General features: G+C 39.9%; 1 protein-coding gene across 1 annotated transcript in view; it reads right to left on the bottom strand.

Moving 5' to 3' along the window:
* The window catches only part of sez6b (seizure related 6 homolog b), a 298,710-nt gene that overhangs the window by 180,415 nt on the left and 94,113 nt on the right, over nucleotides 1-24,182 (bottom strand). Inside the window, exons 2-3 of the mRNA XM_030745381.1 lie at nucleotides 18,166-18,708; nucleotides 15,460-15,593 (exon numbers count right to left, since the gene is read on the bottom strand). Coding sequence (XP_030601241.1) covers nucleotides 15,460-15,593; nucleotides 18,166-18,708 — 677 coding nt within the window. The remainder of the gene's footprint in view (nucleotides 1-15,459; nucleotides 15,594-18,165; nucleotides 18,709-24,182) is intronic.

The following is a 24,182-nucleotide window of genomic DNA, read 5'->3' as shown; positions in this document are numbered from 1 at the left end:
TGTGTACTCTATTCTCAAGTCTCTTTGCCATAAAAGTTTAATGTTTGACGATTCACTACTCAAAGTATGATTTAACAATTTATAAAATTGAGAAGTTGCATGTCTGTCACAAGGCATCCTAATATAGTCTAGAATATACTCTCTACAGTGTCTTTAAATTTTGAAGTAACACAGTGTCTTATCTATAAATATTTCCAAAAGTTAACCCTACCTTCCAAATCAAAAGTGCGAGTAAGTTCCTCATAGGATATGAATTGTCCATCTTTATACAAATCACAATGGATGCTGAGTTTGACTGTCAGAGGACGGATCCCCCGCCACCTGTCATCAGAGAGGGAGCGACGCAGTGTTCCAGGGACCTGATAAGGTTTCTTCTTTTTTTTTTTTTCTTTTTTTTTCATCATTTTTTCGTTTACATGATGGGAATGTACATCGCCCATGTAAATTGTTTTTATTTTGGCTGGGTGCACTTAAAGTGTAGGTTTTTGTTTAGGGGACAGGGACACAGAAATATAATGTGTGCTTACAGGCTTAAAACATGTATCAATCGGTAATCTGTAATGACTGGGAAATATATAAAATTTACATCCTGGAATATTAATGCATGTGGAAATCCAACTAAAAGGCACAAAATACCAGCTTATTTAATGGCAAATCAAGCAGACATAATATTTTTTCAGGGAACTCACCTAAATGAGGGGGAAGAGTCCAAGTTTAAAACAGGCTGGGTAGGAAATATTTTTCACAGCTCTCATTCAAGTGCTCGCAATGGGGTAATTATCCTTATCAAAAAAAAATGTTCAGTTTTCATTGATCAAACAAGTTAAAGACACAGATTGAAGAATGATTTGTGTCCAAGCAATGATAGAGGGGTAAAGGTTAAACTTTGTAATATATATGCACCAAATAAGGAGTACCCTCATTTCTTTCATAAATAGGGTATTGGGAGATATGGCAGGACAAATAATATTAGCAGGAGATTTTAATGAAGTTATGGATCCTATTCTTGATACTGTAAGAGCACACCTAAAGGTTTACTCAGATCTAAAGGAAGAGATGCAGCACATATGTTAAAGGAAGATGTGGGTTTAACTGATGTTTGGAGGCTAACTAACCCCTCTAAAAGAGAATACACATTTTATTCTCATCGTCACAAATCTTATTCCAGGATTGACTTGTTTTTAATCTCAAAACTCATGGTACACAATGTGAAAAGCTGTGATATTAAAACTATTGTACTTACTGACCACGCAGCTATCAAACTGTATAAAAGTAGGACTGGGGAATATAAGAGGCTCAAGGTGGAGGATGAATGTCTCACTCTTACAGAATAAATCTTTTAAAGAACAGCTGGGGGAGGACCTAAGACATTACTTTGAAATAAACATTGGTAGCACAGAACATATTCAAACTGTTTGGGAGGCCTTTAAGGCATTTTTGAGGGGTAAACTTATAGCTTATTCTTCAAGGAAAAAAAAGGAAAGTCTATATAAAATTCAAGAATTGGAAAGAGAAATCAAATGGAAAGAAAATAATCTGGCTAAGCATTACAATGATTTACTCTATCGAGATATTTGTGGGCTTAAATTTCAATTAAATGAAATTTACAATAAAAAAGTGGAATATTCCCTATTCAGGTTAAAAACTTCATTTTATGAGGGAGGGGAAAAAAACAGGGAAATTATTAGCAAGACAAATTAAAAAGGAGGATTTCTTGAATATAATACCTGCTATTAAACAAGGAGATACTCTAGTAACCTCGGCAAAAGCTATAAACAGTGTGTTTAAACACTATTATGAAGCGTTATACACATCCACAGTGTCTGATGAGATAAACCAGAGAGACAGTGAAGTTTTTCTTTCTAAACTCAGTTTACCCAGGTTATCTCAGGAACATGCAGAAGGGTTGGAAGCACCAAGTACAGAGGTGGAAATTAGAAAGGCAGTCTCAGTGATGAAGGCAGGGAAATCCCCTGGATGTGATGGTATTCCCTCAGAATTTCATAAGGAATATATAGACATTCTTTCCCCAGTATTACAAAAAGTTTATCAGGAGATTTTTGAGAGAGGACAGCTTCCTCCTACTTTTAATGAAGCACTGATATCCTTGATCCCCAAAAAAGATAGGGACCAGCACAGACCCATCAAATTACAGGCCAATCAGCTTATTAAATGTGGACTGTAAAATATTAACTAAGGTGTCGGCAGTGCGTTTGCAACAAGTCCTCCTCAGTATTATACATCCAAATCAGACAGGTTTTATCAAAAACCGTTCTTCCTCTGATAACATTAGAAAACTGTTACACTTGATGTGGCTGAGCCAGTCAAAGGATGAGCCGGTAGCTGCCGTCTCCTTAGATGCGAAGAAGGAGAAGTTTGATAAAGTTGAATGGGGTTTTCTCTTCTCAGCTCTCTCAAATTTTGGATTTGGACCACTTTTTACTAAGAGGGTTAAAATACTTTATTTTGTGATTCACATATGGTAAAAATTTTTAATTCAAGTGGACACCTGAAGGTATGAAGTATCTAAGTATTCGACTCAGTAGGGATTTTGAAGAATTACCTTTACTAAACTTTAACCCCGTGCTGTCCAAAATTAAAACAAATTTTGAAAAGTGGGAGAAGATGAAACTGACATTATGGGGTAAGATTAATATAATAAAAATGATCACCGCCCCTCAGTTTAACTATGTGGTAATGATGCTTCCTATTATAATTCCACTTGATATTTTTAAAAGGTATGAAAATTTGATTAAACATTTTCTGTGGGGAGGTAAACGACCGAGAATAAAACTAGAAAAATTGTATGTTCCTACAGAAAAGGGTGGACTAGGACTTCCGGGTTTAAAGTTTTGTTTTTTGTCATTTGAGATGGCTAAATTAGTTAAACATTGGGAAGAATGTGAGCATGGACAAGAATGATTAAACTTTGAAACTGATATTTGTTCACCGATATTTGGTGATTTGTACACGTGCCCTTATTAAATGATGAGGTAGATTTGGTATGTGTTCAAGTGTGTGTGTGTGTGTGTGTGTGTGTGTGTGTGTGTGTGTGTGTGTGTGTGTGTGTGCTAGTGAATAAATGCGTGTCTTTAAAGGAGCATGTGGTGGCTCCAATGAAGAAAAGTGAGCAAATCACTGTTCTCATTGCTGAGGTTTGTCCTCTGCTTTGATGCAACATTTCCTGCTGCAGAAAACAGACGTTATGATGCTGTAAATGTTAATAATTAATGTTAATTATTCAGTGTCCAACCCAACAACCCCAGGTCAAATGGTTCAGAGTTTTATTGGCCCTTGTATATTTTTACTGAACTGGGGACAAAAAAACTCTTTTGTTTTTATATTTTAAAATATTAATACAATTTGATTAATTCATATGTTTTGTTTATATTTATATTAATCTAAATCTGGAAAATAATGTTTCTAAAGCTTTGAACTAAATATGGTCTAGTACACCCCATGTCCCCAGGAACAAGCGCTGCTCTTTCAGTAACGGCTCGGCCTCTTTGTGCTTCGCCGTGTGTTTGTAGACAGACTCCAAGTTAAACTGTGACTCCTCCAAGCCATCAACATGTCTATTAGACCCTATTCCTACAAGACCAAGAAGAAGCCCAACCATTAATTAATGCTTTAATCTTAAATATGACCATCCATCCATCCATCCATTCTCTTCTGCTTATCCTGTTCAGGGTGGCAGGGGGTCCGGAGCCTATCCCATCTCAAAGGGCAAGAGGCAGGGTACACCCTGTACAGGTCGCCAGCCTGTCGCAGGGCCAACACAGAGAGACAGACACCCATTCACACTCACACCTACAGTATGAGCACTTTAGAATCACCAGTTAACCTCACCCCACTAACTGCATGTCTTTTGAGTGTGGGAGGAAACTGGATCACCCAGAGAAAACACACACAAACACAGGGGGAACATGAAAACTCCACAGAGAGGCTCGGGCCAAGGTGGATTTGAACTCAGACCTTCTAGTTGTGAGGCAACAGTGCTATATCCAGCTTCATCTATCCTTGAAGCAAGATGACACTTACTAATTAGTTAAACTGCAGGACTGTCTTAAAGACATAAAGGCCTGGATGACCTCTAATTTCCTGGTGTCTAACATGATGTCTAACCAGATACTTTCTCTAGATGGCATTAGGGCTAGATCAGGCGTCAGAGTGTCTCCGTCTCTGGCTGGCCTTGAGGCCAGCCCCCAGAGTGTCTTTCTGCACCACTGCTGCATATTTCTCATTTCATACCTGGTAAAACCCATCCCATTGGTCTCTCCTCTCAAATTCCAACATGAGGATACAATCTGACTTATCTTTTACAAAAGGAAAGTTAAAATGGGTATCTATGATCCTCCAGAGTTAATAAAGCACCTTTAAAGTAGATTAATGAGCATGATCATTTGATAAGACAAATTAGAAGCCCACTCCTAGAGTATAAAAAGCTCCAAATTAACCACTAGATCTACCTGACATTCTCTGATGCATGTCCAACAATATTTGAATTCTGCATTTGTTTCAATCTGTCTACCCTGGGAGGAAACAGTTTTAATTTAGTTAAGAAAAGCTGATAAGACATTTTAGCCAGAGCACTTTTAAAGAGGTCTGTAAACAAACAAAAGAAGAAGGCAGATAATCCATGAGCAATTAATTAGCTGCCGCGGCTCAGCCACATCCTCACACCGAAGTCACTTTTAATAATGAAAGTAAATTGAGAATGAATTGCATTTGTTTTATCTCAGGTGTTATTCTATATATCACCTCCTCTACTTTTTTCTCCTCTTCCTTTTTTTCCCCTTGCTCTACTCTCCCATCATTCTATTTCTGCTCTCCTTTTCCTTCTCATCAGATTTGAACACTTTTCTATTCATGTTTCACTCATTTTCTTTCCCTTTCCTTTCACTTCTTGTCCTTTTACCCATTCACCACTCATTTTCTGTTATCCAAGGGCATCATTTCATCTGGGGAATGGCAATTTGGCCAGAGGCCATTTGTTTTTACTTCATTCATTTGGGATGACACTATGTTAAGTTCAGCCAATTTCCTGTTTTGTTTTATCCAAATAAATCAATGCTGAGTCTGCATCTTTGACCATGTTTAATGTGAGCGTCCACCTCAAACACATGAAAACACATCAAAATTCAACAAACTGAAGGCAGGCCTGTCAGAGTGGAGCCAGTTTCCAGCCCTAAAGTGCTCAAGAACAACACTCTTTCCTTTGTGTTGGAGTAAACCGTTAAACAAAGTAACAGTTCACTTGTTACTATTCTGTAGTTTTTATTATGTTCCTTATCAGTCTCCTCAACAACACTGCTGTCATCTCATTGCTCACTGTCTGTGTCTCTGCTTCTCTCAGCATCATTTGTATGGAGAAGCTATTGATTGATCTAACCCAATATTTATTTTATCATTTCTTTTTTATAAAATTGTATATGCAGCATATTAAGTTTATGTGTATGAAATGACTGATCTGAGTCGGTATCTATTCATCTTGTTTAGATTTTCTTGATAAAAAGAAAAAGAAGCATCCCCACTTTCAGATGCCCCCTTATGCACAAGAGGTTGCCACAGTTTGCTCCATGTGTTTGATTTAGCAGATTATTCTTTGTTTTGTTTTGTTTCGTTAAATGCAATACAATGCAATAATACAACCCCAAAGGGATTTGTGCCCTGGGAACGAACAGGTTCGAAGATGAATGTGTAAAACGCTACACTATGAAATCACTATTGAGATTTACTTGATAAACTTTTGTTTTGTTTCATTATAATGTAAAACTCAGAAGCTTCTGAATATCTGTATTACATGTATAATCCATTTCTCCATTTAGGATTGGTGGGTCATTTATGGAATAGATTTCTTTAAACAAATAGACTTAACTGACTTCATATTCTTCTTAACAAGTTGACAATACCAGTGATGATCAAGCTAGCTTTGAATCTCTTGACCTCCAAGGAAAGAAATGACAACAAAATCGGTGATGTAAAAATGTGTCGAGCACGAATATTGTAGGAAAAAAATGCTCTTGAGAAGTTTATCTGTAAGTGACAGCATCTGGTCAGTGAATGTTGTGATTATTTATTACACAATTTTAAGGTTAATTCAGTTTTATTTATGGTGTACTAAATCACAACAACAGTCACCACAAGGCACTTTATATTGAAAGGAGAAGACCCTACAATGTTAGACAGAAACCCCAACAATCACGTGACAAAGTTCTAATCAAGCTAACTGTTTCAAATATGCCAAGGTGAAGTTAAATTAAAAACATGTTTCCAGTCTTAATGAAAGGAAAAAATGTTTCTTAATCAGACTGTTATGTTGGGAATGTTAGGTAGCATACCATTTGAGACAATAGCTTAGTTGTCACAGCTGACATTACTTTGATGATGGTGTGTGATGTTATTTAATGATTGAAATGATGTATTTCTCTTTGTGAATAGATTTCTAAGCTATAACCATTTGATGGCATTTTGGTTTTGATTGAGTCTTGCATTTAAGAGCCAACTCAGCTGCCAAGAGGAATGAAGAAAAGCTAACAGCTGCGCATCAGTGGTAGGCTTTGGGCTTTGTTGGTGGTTAGAGCTAGGAGTGCAGTGTCATTGCATTTGAATAGGCCTACATGGTAAAGAACTCAGTGTCCTTAACATAAACCTGTGCATTACAGCACCTCACTGTTTACCCTATGGTGTGATATGCATAACTATTGGAACACTTTTAGCTTAAATAAAATAATAATAATATCATAATCTTACTAGTTCATTGTGTAAGGAGTAAAATTTTCCCTTTGATTTTAACCTCCCACAGGCAGCTAGTCTAGCTAGTCAATGAGGGCTTTTTTTCCCATGTTTTCCTGTCAGTTGGTTTGAAGGAGAAGGACCGGGTGCATCCATTCAACATGTACCAGTCCACAGTGAGCCATATTACTGCAACATGGGCAAGTTTTCTTGCCATTGCACTGGGGTCTCAATGCATCTGACTTACATGTGCAAAAGTACAGGCTCCCAGACCTCCAGGTGATCCTGTACGGAGCTGACATGTCACATACCATCCTTACCACTACTCCAAAGTGAAATGTACTATTCATACAAATCCCACTGCACCATGAAAGCCCTGGTTGGCAAAGCTCCACATGCAGTGACCCTCATACTGCATCAGTATGGAACTGTATGTACTTAATATGTAATTAAATTCTCCACTAACTCAACTTTTTAAAGTGTTTTAAAAACTCAGTTGGTACCATTTTATGTTTTAAGTGTTCATTGTTTATTTTTCAAATACAGGTATCTTGGCATATTTGTGTGGAAAAACGAAATGGTCAGCTTTTTCTTTGATTGCTCTTTGCACATCTGTATCCATGTATATTTTTTGCACAAGGTACTCCTCCTGTGCCCACACAACAAAGTCACACCGCTGCATCTCACTGATGAGTAGTTGTTTTTGCACTTGCCAGTAATTTGCGTGGCTCTTCTTCAGTGTAGGGGAACCAGATTCCATCTGACGGCAAGATGTCATACCCTTCCCGAGGGAAGCGCGGTGTCGGTGGTGTGTTACGGTGTAGTGTGATGTACCAAAAGTGTGTCAAAACTTGCTGACAGAACACTTCTGCACCAGCGACGAACACTGGTGATGTTCATCTTGTAGATGGGTGTACAACGTTACCATTGTTTAACCGAAAAAGAGTGAATGTGTGCTTTTAAAATAACGTTCCTTATTCCTCCTTCTTATACTATTCCAAGCTCTCATAAACTCACTTACTCAAGCACGACAGATGTAGCTGTCATTAAATCTGAGAGGGTTTAGTGATTAGGCTTCAGGGTTGTAGTTCAGTCCCATCTTCTTCCATTTCTTATCGACTCGCTCACTTTTCCTCTTTCTTCCTCTCTCTTCATTTCTGATATTGTATCTTCTTCCTTTTTATTTAATTTCCCTTTCTTCTTTTTCTTTTCTTTCCACACTACATCAGTGACAGGGAGCAGCTGGGAGACATCATTGATGATGATTTGCAACCACATATTCATTTTTTATCCTAAATACATTAGACTATGCATCTGGAAGGTCAGCAGCATAATGGCCACTGTATATTTTATGAGCGGCAGGAAGCAAAGCTCCTGGAGTTAATCATGGAGATGAGGAGGATTTCAGGTAGAGACAAGGGTGCTACTTAAATCATTGCATAAGGGACCCCAAAAAGGTCAGACACTTCAAAACAACATTGAATGCTCGAGAATGGATAGAGTAGCTGGAGAGCCATTTGGAGAGCCTTGTCTACAGGCCAGACACATTTGTGGAGGTGACATTGGGCAGTGTATTTCCATAGCTGCTGCATGCTGATATATGGAACTGTATTGCAGTTGTAAATATTTGCTATAGGTGCTAAAAGTAATGCCTGAAAGAAAGGTGGCAAAGGAAAAGGCTTGTAGTGAGAATTATGTGAAGCCGGACACTAAAGAAGAAGAAAAGGACTCGTACCAACTGGCTATGCAGAGAGATTGTGCTGGAAAGGATATGCAGCAGGCTAGGGTGATTAAGGACAGAAATGTAAAGTGAAGAGAGTGTGCTGAAAAGACGGAAGGAGTAGTTTCAGGAGTTGATGAAGAAGAAAATGAGAGAGAGAGAAGAAGAAGAAGAAGAAGAAACAGCCTTTATTGTCCCACAGAGGGGAAATTTGGGTGTAACAGCAGCCGCAGTTATAAATATAAATAAAGATATAATAATTTACACTATTAAGAAAAGAATATATATAAAATCAACAAACAAGATTAACCTTAATACTACTAATAATAACACTATATACAATGTACATGATGTGCCTGTGTGTTGAACCTTAACAGGCCGGACTATTTACAGTATATTATATATTATCCTACATTGTGTAGGCTATTGTGGTTTTTGTTGGGAGCAGTGATGGTTATAAAGTCTTACAGCTGCTGGGAGGAAGGATCTGCGGTAACGCTCCTTTGTGCATTTAGGATGCAGCAGTCTGTCACTGAAGGAGCTCTCCAGCTCAGCAACAGTTTCATGCATGGGATGGGAGACCTTGTCCATCAGTGATGTTATTTTGGTCAGAGTCCTTCTGTCTCCCACCACCTGCACTGAGTCGAGAGGACATCCTAGGACAGAGCTGGCTTTCCTGATGAGCTTGTCTATCCTCTTCCTCTCAGCTGTAGACAAGCTGCTGCTCCAACATACTGTTGCATAGAAGATGGCTGATGCCACCACAGAGTCATAGAAGGTCTTCAGGAGTGTCCCCTGTACTCCAAAAGACCTCAGCCTTCTCAGCAGGTAGAGTCTGCTCTGACCCTTCCTGTAGAGCGCATCAGTGTTATGAGTCCAGTCCAGTTTATTGTTTAGGTGAACACCCAGGTACTTATAAGAGTCCACTATCTCAATGTCCACTCCCTGGATGTTCACCGGTGTCCGTGTGGTGGGTCTGCGCCTGCGGAAATCCACCACCAGCTCCTTGGTTTTAGCGGCGTTGATCAGGAGGTGGTTCCGCTGGCACCAGTCCACAAAGTCCTGAGTCCACTGTCTGTACTCTGAGTCATCCTCACCTGTGATGAGGCCAACTATGGCAGAGTCGTCAGAGAACTTCTGCAGATGGCAGCGTGGGGAGTTGATGGAGAAGTCTGCAGTGTAGAGGGTGAAGAGGAACGGTGCCAGCACAGTTCCCTGTGGGGCCCCCGTACTGCAGACCAGCCTGTCAGAGACACAGCCCTGTGTCCTCACGTACTGTGGGCGGTCAGTGAGGTAGTCCAGTATCCACTCGGAGATGTGGTGGTCCACTCCTGACAGTTCCAGCTTGTCTCTCAGAAGTCCTGGCTGGATGGTGTTAAAAGCACTGGAGAAATCAAAGAACATGATCCTCACAGTGCTTCCAGGCTTCTCCAGGTGGGTCAGAGCTCGGTGCAGGAGGTAGATGATGGCGTCATCCACCCCGATGCCAGGCCGGTAGGCGAACTGCAGCGGGTCCAACGAAGACGACACCATGAGGCGTAGATGGTTGAGGACCAGCCTCTCGAGGGTCTTCATTAGATGCGATGTCAGGGCTACCGGCCTGTAGCTGCTGAGATCCTTTGGATGTTTGGTCTTTGGTACCGGTACCACACAGGAGGTCTTCCACAGTTGTGGTACTTTCCCCAGCTTCAAGCTCAGGTTGAACATGTATCCCATGATGCCACACAGCTGATCTGCGCAGCACCTCAGGAGCCTGGAGCTGATGCCGTCTGGACCAGCAGCCTTTCGCACCTTGATCTTACGTAGCTCCTTCCTCACATGATGAGTTGAGAGGGACAAGATGGAGGTGGGGGATGGGGGTTGTGAGATGGAGTCCTCAGAAGTGAAGGGGGTGGGTGATGGCTGAGAGCTGAGAGGTGTGAGGTCCCAAGAAGAAGAAAGGTTGGCAGTCATTAAAGATGGTGGGGCTGACAGCAGGGGGGACTGGGCTGGGGGAGGGGTGGGTGGCTGGTCAAACCTGTTAAAGAACTGGTTCAGGTTGTTCACCCACTCTAAGTCTCCCACAACCCTAGGGCTTGGTTTGTGGCCTGAAATTGAGTTCAAACTCCTCCAAAATAGGACAGATGGAGGACAGTTAGTGAATCAGGAAGTGCAGAGGATTAGTAAGGAGGAAGTGAGGGCAGCCTAGAAAAGGATGAAGAGTGGAAAGGCACTTGGTCAAGATGGCATACCTGTGGAGGTATGGAGATGTGTAGGAGAGAGGGCAGTGGACTTTTTAACCAGACTGCTTAATCCTGCAGTGTGACAGGATGCCTGAGGAATGGAGAATAAGTGTACTGGTCCAGATTTTCCAGAACAAGGTTGATGTGCAGAACTGTAGGAACTACGGAGGGATAAAGTTGATTAGCCATAACATGAAGCTATGGGAAAGAGTTGTTGAAGCTTTGCTGAGAAGAGAGGTGATGACCAGTGAGCAGCAGCCTGGCTTCATGCCAAGGAACAGTACTGCGAGTGTTGAAGGAGAAGTATAGAGAAGATCAGAAGGAGTTGCACTGTGTCCTTCTGGCTCTACAGAAAGCATATAATGGGGTGCTAAGAGATGATCTGTGGTACTGCATGAGGAAGTCAGAAGAAATGTGTGATAATAAGTGGCAGAAAACTATGTCAGGGTGGTGCAGGACATGTATGAAGACAGCAAGACAGTGGAGAGGTGTGCTGTAGGAGTGACAGATGGGTTCAAGGTGGGGTGGGATTACATCAGGGATCAGCTCTGAGCTCCTTCTTGTTTACAAAGGTGATTGACAGGCAGGAGTCTATGTGGACTTTGCAGATGACATTGTGATCTGTAGGGGGAGTAGGGAGCAGGTGGAAGAGAGTCTGGAGAGCTGGAGGTATGCTCTGGAAAGAAGAGGAAGACAGAATAAAAAGGAAACAGGTGGAAAGGTGAACATGCCAGGTGTAGAGAGAGTACAGGCAGATGCATTCAAATGCCTCGGATCAACTGTTGACTATCGGGTCAACCATTTAAAGCAACAGACAGTGCACACGAGAGGTGAAGACGAGAGTGCAGGCAGGGTGGAGTAGGTGGAGATTAGTGTCAGGGGTGATTTGTGAGGTTTTCACTGGACGTGACCAGAATGGACAAGATTAGAAATGAGTTTATCAGAGGGACAGCTCAGGGTGAGAGGCAACGGTTGAGATGGTTTAGACATGTGCAGCGGAGGGGTAGTGGATATCCTGGACTGTGAGACAGGAGGAAAGACCTCACACATGCAGAGGGTTGGTGTGACGGAGGGTGAGTTGGTGTGGGTATAGGGTGAGACGGAGGCAGATGATCCACTGTGGAGCAGCCAAAAAAAGAAAAACCTTAAGCACTGGAGGGTGTTGAGTGATAGCCCGGCCATATTATTTTACAGATTTGTGGCAGCTCGAAAGCTACTAAATATTTAGCTGTTTTAATTATTTAGCTGTTTTAAGAAAGGAAAATATTAAACATGCTTTCTTCCATTCATTTCTCCTCATGTGGGTAAGTCATAGCAACTATTTAAGGGTTAAAGTTTTTCCAGATAATTCAGCCTAGATTCTGTGATCAGTATCAGCAAAGGCAAGATGTTTAAGATGTGTAATTTCTGGCCTCAACAGACAAATGAATGAAGAGATACGTAAACCCTTCCTCCTTGAAATTATCTTTTGTGTATCCTAAATTGTTTTCCCAGTAACATTTAGACGGCAATGCAGTAGCTGCCTGGATTATGTTCAGACATGCACCATAATTATGTGCATGTAAAGAACATGACTATTAAAGCCAATGACATTTTCAGACTCCCACTTCGGTTAAGGTCATGATGGTGCTGCATGAATCTAAATATGTGTTATGTCTCAAATTCAGTCAAGAAGATTGTTTTGACCAAGAACCAAGTATAAACAGAACCATTAAAGTTTAGTAAAGCTACAGGCACAGGGGGATATTATACTGGGTGATCGGATATTTTCCTGGAAAAAAAAAAAAAAAGCGGTGCACAGTAATGTTTAGTGTAAGGTTTTCCAAAGTATCACATTACATTTTTCTGTAATCCAGTACTATAACTACTGTACTAAATCTATTAACAACATTATAGTTACTAATCAAACAATTATGTCAGTATCTGTGCTATTTAAGTTCTTCATTTCACTTCTTCAATAATAGGTGGATGGAAAGAAATGAGCCAATGTGCTTCATTTCAGTTAATGCAGAACATAAATATGGCAGATACTCAGGAGTACGCCAACCAATCAGGCAACGCTTGAGTTTCAAAAAGTAACAAAAGAGGTGATGAGCAGGCTAATCTGAGAGTGAAGCAGTACTCCAAACTGGACACACTGAATACATTTCAGTGTCACAGTTTCAATAACAGCCACAACAACTTGTTTTTCTTGGTTATGCTTAGAAATATTTCATGAGTGAACAGAACAAAAGATGAAGTCCATCGTCCTGCTTAATGTGGACTTCACCACTCTAGAAAGCCACGTCATAAAGCTTTTTAGCTTTATGCACATAACTAAAACTATTCCTAAAACAAATACTCATCATTACAGAAGATACGGTTATATCGTCTGTGTAAAGGAATGTATCATTTATAGAAGGAGAGCAGACTGCTTATGATGTTTCAACTATCCAGAAGAAGTAAATTATATCTTTATTATCTTATTTGGCAGAAACAAAAAATGTATATATACATCTATAGGAAGAAACTGGTTTATTACTCATGAGGTAATTTTCATTATTCTTAGAAAATTTTTCATAAACAGTATTTTGAGCAGCCACACTTGAAAACTGGGGAAAACCCTGCTAATACAGAGGGTCAGATCTAGATGTTAGAAATGGTTATTTAAAAAGCACCTTTCTCACTCATAGTGTTCATGGAGTTGGTTCCACATATAAAAATACCTGTTAAATCTCCTCTGCATGTCCAACTAAGCGGCCAAACTTGTCAGTGTGTTGGTTTTCAAACCAGCATGTTACCAAAAAAACATGAAAATCGTGTCAGATGCAAACCCACATGTTTCAAGCATGCTGATGTTCTAATATAATATCATTATGTATCAACTTCAGAAACATAAAGGACACATTGGACTATGTAACTAACTGAAGTGGATGAAAAACAACTTTACAGAATGACACTGAGTGAAACTAAAGTCTAATCTGAGTCCTGGTTCTCTAAAGTGGGTTAGAAGAGAGGGAATCACAGGCGGGCAGAAAATTTCTGACAACCTCCTTTAAATATCCTCTGTTGTGGTAGACCTCATGTCCAGTGGGAAATTACACACTATGATTATTGGTGACTTAACTGCCACTAAGGACAAAGGTCCTACTTTTCAATTAGACTAAGTAAAAAAAAAAACTCTCTTTTTTTCCCTCCTGTGGGTTTATTGTTGCCTCAGCGCTCTGGTAGGACGGTAATTATAACCATGCCACTTCACCACCCTGAATCATCACAAAATTTCAGTGTCTTGTTAAATGCAATATAGAAATTTGATTTTCTATTGATCTGAATATATTTTTAAGTAAAGTTAAATTCCAAAAGCATTACACAATATAGTTCAGTTTTTATGATTCCTCTCTGAAAGACATCAGGAAAAATGGAATCCATGGAAGAGTGCTTTTTTTAAACCATAATAACTGTTTAACAAACTTGCTACAATCAGCTCCCTTTTCCCCAGACATTGGTGCTGTTCATTGATTTTTCATGAGGTACATTTGGAAGTGGGGCCATGTGTCACAGCTCCACCTACTTTTCACTCCTTGTCAGAATCTTGTTACCTCGTAGAAAGGCAGTTAACGTCTTAGTCGTATTTCCTCTGAAATACACGCCAAATATTCAAACTAGTGTTAAATGGTACAAGTTTTATATAAATTATAGGCAAATAAGAAAAAGTGCAAAAACTGCACCCCAACTTTTGGTTTTTGATCATCAGCAATAATGTCAAATTGTCAAAAATTCAGGAAGTCAAACTGTCCATCTGCACACATGTAACTGATTTGGTCCTGTGTTCTTTAAGTCACTGATTAGCTGCAGGCCAATAGAAACTAACTGATAAATAAAAACTGCTCATAGCATAATTTTTCAAAACATCTTCACTTCAGTTTCAGCGCCTAAAGTTTTGTTGTACTGTAAGTCTACACCTGAGTGTGAGTGTGATCTGCAGGGATGTGCTGTTTAGCCACTTTAAAGGATTGTCTATGTAGGAGGGTGCCGTGTTGACACCATAATCAATACTGTATCTGTGACCTGTGCCAGACTCAGCTTTTATTCATACAGACATTGTGTTGCCCCTGTGCATGTAATGACTCTGGACACATGTCAGCATTCTCCATTTGCATTTAAATTGTCTTTGGCTGTTAAAACACTGAGCATATTGGCCTGTTAGATGAGTGGCTTCAATTAGCATTTTCATTTTTCAACAACAGTTTTCTGCAAAGATATAAAACACAGACATCAGCTGCTCTAACATTTTTAAAATATAGCTCCATTACGTCTCTTCTTCCTTCTGCCATATTTTAGTAGAATATTTAAACAAAAATATTTCATAGACCTGAAACTGAAAACATTTTTTTACAGTCCTCCCACGTCTGAAATACCATTTCATGTTTCTTTACAGTAGCTAAAGCATTATTTATGATTTCTGCACTCTTTGACTTTTTTGGTGTGTATGAACGTGCGTCTTGTTAAGTACACTTTCATAAAAACAAGAACTCCAGTAATGTAAAAGAATTTCTAAAGTACTATACTATAATTATATAGTATAGTACACAAACAACTGATAGTTTAATAAAAGGCACCTAATTGTTAAAGGTGGATTTAGTGTTTGCTTACTCTAAGGACCTTCCGAGGGGTTTCTGAAACTAGAAAGGGCTGTAACTGCCTCAAAAATAGAAAAGATGTAAAATATTGTAAGCAGCGAATATTCACCAGATCAGGCTTACTAAGAGTAAGCTACTGCTAATGCTGGGAGATGTTTCTTACCTGGACCTCCACTCCATAGCCCATGTAGACGGTGATGATATAGCTGCAGTCAGTAGTAGAGTGAAAAGCAGAGCTGGAATGTGGTGGCGCCTCGATGTATCCTTCAGGTCCAGTCAGGTTCAGCAGGCAGGGAACTGCAGGAGCAACCACAGCAGCATGGACATAAGTCTGATAGAAGCAGTGTGGACACTTATACACAAACCCTGCAACTCCATTCAAAATAGATTCAAAACTCTTCATTAAAAAAGTTGCTTTTAATGTGGATTCTACTTTCCCCTCATTATGTTTTTGTTATGTTACTTATGATCAATAACCCCCAAATTTCAATTCATCTGATCACAGAAGAGGTTTCCACTTCACTTCGGCCCACTTTAAATGAGCTTTGGCTCAGAAAGGACAGCAGCTTTTCTGGATCATGTTCACATACGGATTCTTCTTTACATGATAGAACTTGAACTGCAAACTGTGTTCACAAACAATGAAAGTGTTCCTGAGTCCATGCAGTCATCTCCATGACAGAATTATGCCTGTTTTTAGGTCACCAACTGCTGCATCTGTAACAAAACACACACTCTTGTTCTGTTGTGTGAGTGTGTGTGTGTGTGTGTGCGTGTGTGTGTGTGTGTGCCCCACACCCCAGGGCCGACCCACAGATCCCAGAAAACAGCAGCCACAGACCTCCAGCCCCGTGAACTGACTGGCTCAGGTGGTAGATCAGGTCACCTACTGATCGGAAGGTTGGCGGTTCGATTCCTGGCTCCTCTGGGCTGCATGCCAAAGTATCCTTGGTCAAGATACTGAACCCCAAGTTGCTCTTGGAGTTGGAGTATGAATGTGTGTGGAGTGCTTGTGTGAATGGGGTAAGTGTGTTTTATAAGTGCTTTGAGTGCTCAGACAGAGTAGAAAAGCGCTCTATAAGAACTAGTCCATTTACCATACATCCATACGGTAAACAACTTTATGATTGGTTGAAGTTGCTCTCCATACCTATATATGGTAAAAGTCAGGAATGTGGGAGTTGGCTAGAAAGAAACAGTATATAACCTTTGTTAACCCTCTTCTCTGGGATTCAGGAGGTTGGGCCTCCTCTCCCAGGTGTCTCACGTAGCATCTGTTTGACACTGTCTGTTTTGCAATAAACTCTGTATTTGCATCAAGACTTTGTCAGCGAGGTTTTTTTCTTCAAGAACACACCCATCAAAGATACAGCACTGTCAAAGAGGGATTTATGTTATGGCTTTTAAAGCAATTAGCAATCATTTAAAGCAATCCTTTTTGAAATAAGTAATAAAATCTTGCTCTTTAATTAATGATGTACTAAATCTCCAGATCCTAATTGGTGGTGTGACACTGGTGCATGAGTTTTGCAAATCATTGCATTCTCTTTTTTATTTACATTTTACACAGTGTCACAATTTTTTGTAATTGTGTTTATATGAAAACTAAAAGGCGAAATGCAAAATAAACCGACTGTTTAATTGTTCAGAACTGTTTAATCGTTTGTATGACTGAAACATTAACGCATGGAGATAAATGACTAAATTAAATGTGTGTGTATTGTAATTTTATTACCTGTGATTGGCTGATGTGTGTGTTCTCCACCCTGGTCTGTTGCTTTCTGGCAGACAGCTTGCTGGTCAGTTTTTTTGTTTGTTTGTTTGTTTGTTTTTTAATGTTTTTTTTTATAAGATTGTGGTCACACACACATTTACTCTCCAGTGAGGTCATTGGGAGCAACTCAGGGTTTTAGTTGCTTGCTCAAGGACACTTGCATGCAGGCAGGAGCAGCCAGGAATCAAACCAACAACGTTCCAATTAGTAGATGACCTGCTCTACCTCCTGAGCCACAGCCACCATGTGGAAATGCTTCATGAATTTGCATTGCAGTGTTGTGCCTGAGTGTCTGTCTCACACTGGGGTTTGGGGTATGATGCTGTGTGCTGGTGCTTTGCTCTGTTATAACCTTGCACACAGATGAGCTGATTAATCCAGCTACTCCCACTTTGCTCTTCCTGACCTGCAAAATCCAGAAGAAATTAACACCCTGATGTTTATTTTCCCAATCCGCTCTCTTCATAACAGACAGTCTTGGGGTTGTTTTGCTGTGGTCCTTGTTTGGATCTTTTAATGATGCAGCGATGCTGCTGTAATTTATTTCAGACCCATGGCAGTGCAATCGTGAGAAATGCAAACAGAGACAATATTGGCTGAGGGTTTGAAGGCAGCATAGGTGGTATCAGAAGAAACTTATAAAGTCAGCTGATGTCTCATAAGAGATAGGACTGCAAATATTTAGATGATTAATTTTTCCACTATACAGAACAATACAAAATTAGCTCTGCAAATCGCATTTGTTTAGATATAAATTAATGTGTTTATGCAAAGTTTAGTGTTGTTAAGGGGCCATTTGTTATGGCTTTCATATTTCTACATTTATAAATTATTATGAACCAGTTAATTAGAAAATTTTTCATATTAAATTTAATCACTCTCACGAAGCTAAACGTTTTCCTCATTTTCCTGCTCACTTAATGAGCTTTTAACTGACTCCAGTCACAACACATCACAAATGTCTCACCTCTCGACGCCCCACCCCTCCACATACACACATTCCCTTCTCTATGATTATCTGTCACTTTGCAATACAAAACATGATTATTATACAGTGAGGCATATTTAGAGAACTATAATAAAATATGTTCTTACCTGGACTCTGCATGGTGGTGATGATGGTGGTGGTGGTGATAGTGGTGGTGGTGGTCTCCTCTTCATCATTGCCTGGCCCTGCAACATTTTTCCGTGCAGCAGTAGCAGTGGAGGTGATAACAACAGACTGTTCTGGATCTTTCAAAACCCTGCTGGTAACTGGAAGAGGGATGCTGGAGTGAGAAGTGGTTGCTAATGTGTGTATGGAAAGGCTTGTTTGCATGTTGGAGCTTTCAGCACTCTCATCTGAAGTCCTTTTATCACTGTTATCCAGCGGTGTTCTGGGTGGCGAGGTGGAAAAGGTGTGCTGAGAGCTTGATCCTCCGCTGTCTTCAAGGTAGTTTGGCTGACCGTGAGGGCCAAGTTGGACCTGGTGTTCGGGGGGGGTCTTGTAGAATGGGTGGTGACTCAGGATGTTGATTGGAGGGGCTGTGGTGACCGCAGGGAACCTCCTGTCTGTGTCCTGGGTGGTAGGGTAAAGGTTGGCTCTGCTTTCCTGTGTGCCCCCAGGGGTGATAGAGAGACTACCCTCAGAGGCAAAAGCTGCAGAAAATTAAAGAAAATTATAGAAGGTGATTCATACCACAGACTTAATCATCACTTGGCCAAGCAGATGCAGGGATGTATTGCTTCACTTTCCTGCTTGATGTATGCTCTGGCTTTGAACCTTTCCATTTACAGCCATTAGCACACTGCTAGTAACCCACATTATACTAAGATTAAAAGCCCTGATATAATGTTATGACACCTTTATTGCTTGACACTGAAAGGAAATTTTAGTTATTCCTTTTTAGGGTGGGTGGGTGGGGTGGGGGTTTCACGTCGTAACACCTGAACAGTTAAAGCTAGGATCACAAAACTGGGTTCTAGCACCAAATTCCTAAAATATATTTGGTTCTATCATAAATATTGAAGTTCACCACTTTTCATGTTTCCATCGTAATAGCTTTTTGACAGCACAGCTGTCTGCAAGAAACATGTCTTCGCCATCGGCACTCATCGAGCTAGCAACAAGCATCAACTGTTAGCTCAGTTAAGACAATTGAACTAAACGATTGTTTCAATTAGGTCACCAGTCATTACCATGGAAACAGTTTATTTTTTTATTATTATTATTATTTATTAATACAATTCAATTCAATTTTATTTATACAGCATCAAATCACAACAAACAGTCACCTCAACACGCTTGATATTGTAAGTTAAGACCCTACAAACCTATTAAATTAATGATTAAATTAGTGATTTGTAACACAAAATGATTTGTAACAAGAAATCAGTTATTTGTTTCAGAAGTATGCATTATTGAATGTTCCTGTTCTACCTGTGTTGAATATAACATGTTATGAGACGTTCAAGCCATTTTTCAATATATAGAACATCATTTTTATGATGTCATTTTGCCACAGTTGCTGTTGCTAATGTCAACAATGACCTTAGAAACAGTGACACTTCATTAGACATGCATTCTATTCATGTTTCTCATATACCTCTGACTAACATTACAAAAAGGGGTGTCTGTGGCTCAGGAGGTAGAACAGGTCCTCTACTAATAAGAAGGTTTGTGGTTCAACTCCTGGCTGTTCCAGTCTGCATGCCAGTATCCTTGGGCATGACGCTGAACTCTGAGTTGCACCCAATGGGTTCATCACATGTGATTGTGTGTGAATGTTAGATAGAAAGGACGTAGATGGAGAAAGTGCTTGTATAAATGTGTGTGTGAATGAGACATGCTGTATAAAGCACTTTGTGTGCTCATGTAGGGTCGATAAGTACCATACAACGACCTGTCCATTTAAAACAGGAGAAGCAGATACAAGTAAAGCAGATGATTGAAGTTAAACAATACAAAAAGATGATAAAATATGTCATCACATAAAGAACAAAGAAAATCTCTACAACTGATATTGTATTGGGACTGAACAATATGATTTCTGCTTTTGAAGAACAGAGCAGAACAAACGTTTATGATGCAATCTGCCAGGCAATGGAAAGAGATGTCGTGATATTCACTGACGTAACCAACTGGAAGCATGGACACAGAATAGGACCTAAAATGGAACCTTGTGGTAGATGAGTTTTTTGATGTGGAGATGAAATGTATTAGATAGTGAAAGATTAGAATCGAAAAGTCTCCACCAACACACTCAGTGGGCCTGAGTCCATTCTTTTCTACCTCTACCTGATTATTCATCCCTGCCATCTCTGCAGTATTACACCTAAATTAACATTGGAACTTATAATTGTCAACCAGGTATGACAGCTGATCCCTCACAAACGACATATCTCACACACATCTGACTGTTCACAATTTACTTCAAAGGCAACATCTGGAATTGATTACTTCTCAATACACTGAACACCATCAGTGGGAACTGCAAAATGACATTGACCCTGATAAAAACTTTTTCTTCAACATTAACAACAGCAGCTATCATTACATGGACAACCAGTTTAATATCACTCTCAGGATGCAAAATCTTTCAGTGTTTCACTTTAACAGCAGAAACCACATCACTCCATTACCTCAGACAATTCACACAGCCTTTTAATATACAGTAATAGCAATATCCAAAACCTGGATCAACAGTGAAAGGGGGGTATGGACTTTGATATTGAAGGCTATCTGCAAGAACAGATAAAGCAAAACTGGAGATGCTGTGGCTCTGTTTGTTGATATTAGTTTTAATTATAAGGTGCTGGAGGAAATGTCACAGCCTATAAATGTGGACAATCTGTTGGAATGTGTCATAACTGACATTCTTAGGAAAACAAATTTCATAGTACATTGTATATACAGAACACAGAGCTCTAGTATAGGTGCAATTAAGATTTGGATGGAAGAAAACTTTACAAAAATTAATTTTTAGCTGTTTAACTAAACTATAGGCATGTTTAAAGATGTAAAGGCCTGGATGATGTCTGATTTCCTACTTTTACATTAAAATAAAAATAAGGTCATTGTGCGCAGTCCTAAAAATCTTAGAAACATGGTGTCTAAACAGATATTTTCTCTGGATAGCGTTACATTGGCCTCCAGTAACACTGTGAGGAATCTTGGAGTCATTTTTGATCAGGATATATCCTGCAGTGTGCGCATTAAACAAATATAGGGAGGAGGGCTACGTGCTAAGCTATGGTGAGTACTACATTGACCGCCTCTCCGAAGCCTCCTCCTGGCTAATGTTCATTCATTGGTGAACAAAACAGACAAACTGCAGCTCTGGTTACTGTATTCCATCTAAATTGCTCCCACCAAAATACTTCATTATTTAGAAAAACTGAAAAGTTCAGATGAAAATCTATCAGCAGTCCCAGTCAGGCACAAAAACACAGCAAAATGTAGTCTACCGCCTGTTTTCCCCTATCTGTAAATACACATTATAACATGTATAATGTATGGGGGGCCAATAATTGTCGAGCATCTCTGACAATGCCCGATACCAATTTGGGTTAGATTATCTGATTGGTTGCATGAAGTCAGAGACAGCCAATCAGCGTGCTGGTTGCATTTATCAACATGGAGGCCAATGTTGCTCAATTTTTCAGTTTAATAAGCCAAAGAGGTAAGATTTTTTTTTTTATTAAAATTGTTATGACCCACAATCATGTACCATGTTGTTTATCTGTGTGGCCTCTCCCACAAGAGTGTGTGTGTGTGGACTGAGACAGGTGGAAACTGCTGATTTGCCAGTTTGAAAAATTGCCTGCACACGGATTGGTTGATTGGATGGATGGCAGCCTTTTAGAGAGAGACATAGATAGATAGATAGATAGATAGATAGATAGATAGATAGATAGATAGATAGATAGATAGATAGATAGATAGATCCCAGAGGGAAACTGACATATTGCAGTAGCTCAAGGTCAATAGGGCTTTTGAAAACAATGTGCCAGGAGTCGGGCATTCTCATGCTCTCCGAGTAGAGTGAGTCTCGATCACCCGGTCAGCTGACAGCTGGTGAAGAACAGACATCTCCAAAAATGTCTAAGCCCTTGTGCAATTAAATGATATCTTGATAAATAAAGCATATGTGTAAGATTAACACATCTACATTTTTGCCTCCAAACATAAAAAATTATTTTTGGTCACAGAAACAATCATATTTCAAACTTTTTAGCCACTCTCCTTCGCCATAGTCACATTTGAGTTTCACTGCGCAATGAATCGTGGGACAGGGTGGGCCACGAAGGATACGTCCAACCTGTCCTTGAGATCTGGGGAAAAGAAGGGCACATTTGTTGGTCACATTTGGAGGAGCCTTCGAATTTCGTCGCCTTGCTGTGACATAATCGGCTTTCACATCCTTCGAAGGATACAGCCCCTGAATTTGGACGCAGCCTTTGTGTCCTCCAAACCCAACAATCAGCCAGCCATTCACTATTAGTTCTATTAGTGTGAGCTAATTTGTATTCCTAGTTTTGTTATTGCAAGCCACAAGTTTTTGTAAATTGTTTTGTAAATAGAAAATTGTAAATATTAGCCCACTGTATATATTGAACACTGTAGCAGCAGTAGCAGTAAGAAGCCTTTTTTTGCTGAAACTATTTTTCTCTTGTTTATTGGTTAGGAGTTTAGGTTAGAGAATTATCTTTTGTTTGCCTTTTGTTTTGCGTTAGAAAAGAATAGGGAACATTAGAACCTTTTGTTTGTTGTTCTGGCAGTGCTCACGACCAGCAAATAAACTGCCTCTTAGCGTCCTTGATTGTTTTGTGTTGCTGGCCTTTTCTTGGGGGTGGTTTGAGTGAGGAGTCTCACCTCATGTTGTGTCTAGGTTACCCCTAGGCCGGGGATGAAACAAAATACATCGTCAATGTGTGTGAACTCTTTCAAGGTGCTAAAATCCTATGTATTCAATTGTTGAGTACAGGCCTGAGGTTTAGCAGCAAGCAGCTGACAGAAATTATCTTCTACCACGTCTATGAAATAAATGTCTGTATCTAGTAGGTAGGGAATAACCATAGATGCTGGATAATACTTTAAGGCTAATTTCATCTTGTTATCACTTCCTTGTACTATAGTACTAGTCTTCAATTGCCTTTTTTAAATGAATTAATGAATAATGAAACAAAGCCTCATGTGTTTTCAGATTTTCTTGGACGGTAATCTAATACTTTCATTCCTATGGCCTTATCAGCTCAGAGGCTTACAGACTGTAACGTGATGTTTTTCACAGAAACATGATCAGCTGTGGATACTGGCAAAAACAGAAGAGGAGCCTTGTGCATCTGCATCAATAAAACTTGGTGTACTGCCTCTTGTGTTATCAATAGCCCTTGTTTTGCTGACCTGGAATTTCTGATGATTAAGTGCTGGCTTTTTTACATGCCAAGGGAATTTATAGCTGTTTTTCTGACGGCGGTTTATGTGCCACCGGATGTTAATGATAAACTGGTTATGGCAGAGCTTTAATGCAGCCATTAGCACACAGCTAAAAACACATCCAGATGGAGCCTTTGTCATTGTGGAAGATTTCAGCAGATCAAATTTCAGAACTGTACTTACCCAGTTCATGTGTCTAATCACAGTGCCAAGGTGTGACTAAAGGCCTGGGTCATTACATCTGTACTTTCTACAGACATTAAAAAAGGTGATCTTTTTTCCAGATTTCTTATGAACTTCTAGAGATGCACCATCAAGAGCATCCTGAGCAGCTGTATTATAATGTGCAGCTGAGAAGAAAGCTCTACAGCACTGAAAACTGCCAAAAACATCACTGTTGTCCAGCTTCCCTCCATTGCAGACATAGCCTGGAAGCACCGTCTGAAGGCTGGCAACATTATAAAGGACTCCTCACATCCAAACCACAAGCTGTTCACTCTGCTTCCCTCTGGAAGGAGGTACAGAAGCCTCCACTCACAAACCGGCAGTCTGAAGAACAGCTTCTTCCACACAGCTATCAGTCTCCTAAACTCTGGAAACTGATAGCAACACACATACTCACAACTGGCCTGTAGACTGGACAATGAACACACACACAGGCACAGCACACACTTGTATGCACATCACATACACA

Source organism: Archocentrus centrarchus, chromosome 13, assembly GCF_007364275.1.
Source record: "Archocentrus centrarchus isolate MPI-CPG fArcCen1 chromosome 13, fArcCen1, whole genome shotgun sequence".
Classification (NCBI taxonomy): domain Eukaryota; kingdom Metazoa; phylum Chordata; class Actinopteri; order Cichliformes; family Cichlidae; genus Archocentrus; species Archocentrus centrarchus.
This window is presented reverse-complemented; position numbering and strand designations above follow the sequence as displayed.